General features: G+C 46.2%; 1 protein-coding gene across 1 annotated transcript in view; it reads left to right on the top strand.

Annotated features, from left to right (window-relative positions):
• The window catches only part of Gr64c (Gustatory receptor 64c), a 52,282-nt gene extending 51,759 nt beyond the window's left edge, over window positions 1–523 (top strand). The window contains exon 5 of the mRNA XM_075691622.1: window positions 413–523. Coding sequence (XP_075547737.1) covers window positions 413–478 — 66 coding nt within the window. The 3' untranslated portion in view covers window positions 479–523. The remainder of the gene's footprint in view (window positions 1–412) is intronic.
• Window positions 524–3,209: the final 2,686 nt, after the last annotated feature.

Below are 3,209 nucleotides of genomic sequence, written 5' to 3' on the forward strand. Positions count from 1 at the left end.
GCTGCCATAAGCTCGTGGTCTCGGGTTCAATCCGGCGGCTGCGGCAGCATTTCGATGGGAACTAAATTGAATAACGCTCGTGCGATTAGGTTTATACTCGCATCTAAGAACACCATGTGGTCAAAGTTAAACCGTTAGTCACCTACTAGGGCGTACATCAAAATGAGACCGTGGTTTTCAACTTTAACTTGAACTTTATTAATTCTCCTACTATACACTAGAAACGTCCTCCTGGGCTAAAAGCTGCCATAAACAGCTTGACTGGACCCAACGGGCATATAAAGCCCCACAATTTATTTTTTAGACAACATCCGATATAAAGCTATTGCCAGAAACTGATCGCCCACATTCACAAACATGCATTGGAAAAGTATGCACGCATCCCTTCACCTTCATTTTTCTTGCATTTCAGATGTGTGCAGCGGTGATAACATACACTGTTATCCTAATACAAACAAGTCAAAGTGTCAAGGGTTAACGTCGGCAAGCTTTAGATGTTCCATCAAGAAAAATAAAAGCCGCACGTACAAACGCCATCTTTCCGTTTCATATTCTGATTGTATACCTCACAGAAACAAAATGGAGTGCCTGAATAGATGATTTTTGCATGCTTCCATTCAGTTGTGGCTAGCTGGGCGACTTTCTCCTCTTAATCGGCAGTTATTGGCCAGTGCCTTTCAGTTGCTTTTAGGTATTTCTTCCTTCAATGGTGCTTGAATTTGTTTCGCGTAAAGTTTAAGCTCTAAATAGTGCATCACAAAGAGCTACATTGACCAGTATTCGAAACCGATGTCTCCTTCGTGTCCGGACATCCCAGCTCACCTAGTTCGCTGCCATCAACAGCAAAGGCGTGCTGTCACACCTTTATTGTACAGCGACAAAGAACGAGAACAGTGGCAGTGCAAAGAACAAGGCAACGCTGCGCCTGTTTCTCTTGATCGCCTCCCGCTCTCTGCGCTATTTCCGTTTTAGAGGGACGCTAAAGGTTACTATGAAGTCAAGTCAAAGTGATAAAACAATGCTCTAGAACGTCTAAGGCGCCAATATAATCGTGAACAGAGCTTTAGTAACCGAGAAATTGAGGTAAATGCATCACACGATTTGAGACCCCCCAGCGACATTTCGGTACTAGCCCGATGAAGAAGGCACTCCTCATCATAATTTATCTCACTAGTACTCAACTACTCGTATTATAAAGATAATTTCATTAGGTTATAGGACGGAAGAAAATGCTACTTGTCTACTTCTGTTCGATTCTAAGAAAAAATAACATTTTGACGTTACCCTTCAGAAGTATGGGTGGTCGAAAGGTTTCGTTTTCGCTCGACTCTGCGCGCTTTGGAGTTTCAGTTGTTGCGTTATCGCGTTGTGCTGCGCTAGTTCTGCTGGCTCGCGAAACTTGCATTTGGAACAAGCAGCGAGAATGCCACGTCGATATGATGTCGTGGGATGCGCGGACGGTCCGCGGAACTTGGCCATGGGCATTGCAGCGGCGAATCCAACGTTACTTATCACTGTGTGAAAACGAGTGAACCTCTCCGTTCGAAGTGTTTAAGTGCCGTACCTCTGCCACAGCGCTTTATTTATTTCATTTCAGCATCAGACGAAAACAGAGCCTGATGCAGGGACAGAAGCTAAAGGCTGATGGGGCCTGACGAGGCCTCTGACCCTAAACAGTCTACAGCGGTTACAGATACAACACAAATCTTAGAAACAAAGGAAATAAAGTAAAAAAAAACGCAGCATTTGACACCTGTACACAAACGTATTGCATATACTGTTGCACACAAATGACACATAACAAATCATACATAATAGGACGCTAAGCAATTTACTTGAATAAATCATCACAAACAGCTGCTGTACAAAAACATACAAATGAAATATAATTGTCAGTCAAACTGAATAATGTTGCTTGAAACGACACAAAAGTAAGATAAGAGCAATTGCTAGAGTCATATTGTGTTATATAGAGTTTTATGTATCCTTTGTGAGAAGACAGTAAAATATGAAAAACACTTCAATTTTTTGCGTTGGCAAAGAGCCGAAAAATCGCATATTGTACTCACTGCACTTTCGTCCAGAGGATAACGAGTTCAACGCCGACTTACTGAACTCGTGTGGAGTGCCTTTCAAAGCAATGCTTTCCCGTAGCGCTGTTCCGTCGGTCTTGCCTGCATTCTCCGAAGCGCAAGAGCAACTGCAGGTCGAAGACGGGGCGGTGACTACGGCATTTGGTTTTCACGAAGGAAAAGCCACAAATGTTCGGATATGTACAGCCAAGACATACAGTTGCCGTCGTAGTACTACGCGCTTAAATCAGTGCGTAAATCGCTGAAATCGAGAACAGCAACGCGAGCCAATGTGTCGTTGTCAGGGTCGTCCATAGCAACGAGCGTCAAAGTTGGCGTCATAAAATAAAGAATCAGCTTATCGTCGCATGCTTTCCCTTTTGCTAGCCACCACAGTTCCGCTTTCGCGCTGCTGTCAGCTCTGTCTTGGCGCTGTTTCTGGCCGCGTGTTTGCGTCTTGCGCAGAAAAGCCGTAGCGCCGTCTGCGGTCACCGTTTTGCTAACAACTGGCACAACATCACTGATGATCACCATCACGCCACCACTCCTAGATCAGAGGGCGGGCGAATTAACATGCGGTGGAGGTACGCTCTACCGCCGGTGCCGGTGCAGAGGTGGCGTAGAGGTAGAACACCCGCCTCGCGTGCAAGAGGTCCGTGGTTCGCATCCCGGTGCCGCGTAATTTTCCACCGGATTAAAAAAATAAAAAAAATCCGCGTGTTGAAAAATGGCATAAACAGGCCTGGAGTGTGGCCTGATCCCGGTGACCAGAACCGGTAACGCACTCCCTCACCAGAGCAGGATTGGCCACCCTGGTGCAGTACTTGGCCACAACCTCCTATATGAATACAACAATGAAATCCCGGCCCTCAGTCCCCAGCAGCTGCGAAGCAACTGACCACGCCGGCGGTCAGACGCGCGACGCAGCGGAGGGTGCTAAGAATCCCTGGCTCCGGACAGGCCGCCATTGGAATATGAACCTGGCAACGTTTAAAGCTAGAACCTTATCTAGTGAAGCGAGTCTAGCAGTGCTTTAGGAGGAATTAGAGGGCAGTAAATGGGATATAATAGGGCTCAGTGAAGTTAGCAGGCCGAAAGAAGCATATACAGTACTAAAAAGCGGGCACGTCCTGTGCT

This window comes from Dermacentor variabilis, chromosome 5 (genome assembly GCF_050947875.1).
Source record: "Dermacentor variabilis isolate Ectoservices chromosome 5, ASM5094787v1, whole genome shotgun sequence".
Classification (NCBI taxonomy): Eukaryota; Metazoa; Arthropoda; class Arachnida; order Ixodida; family Ixodidae; genus Dermacentor; species Dermacentor variabilis.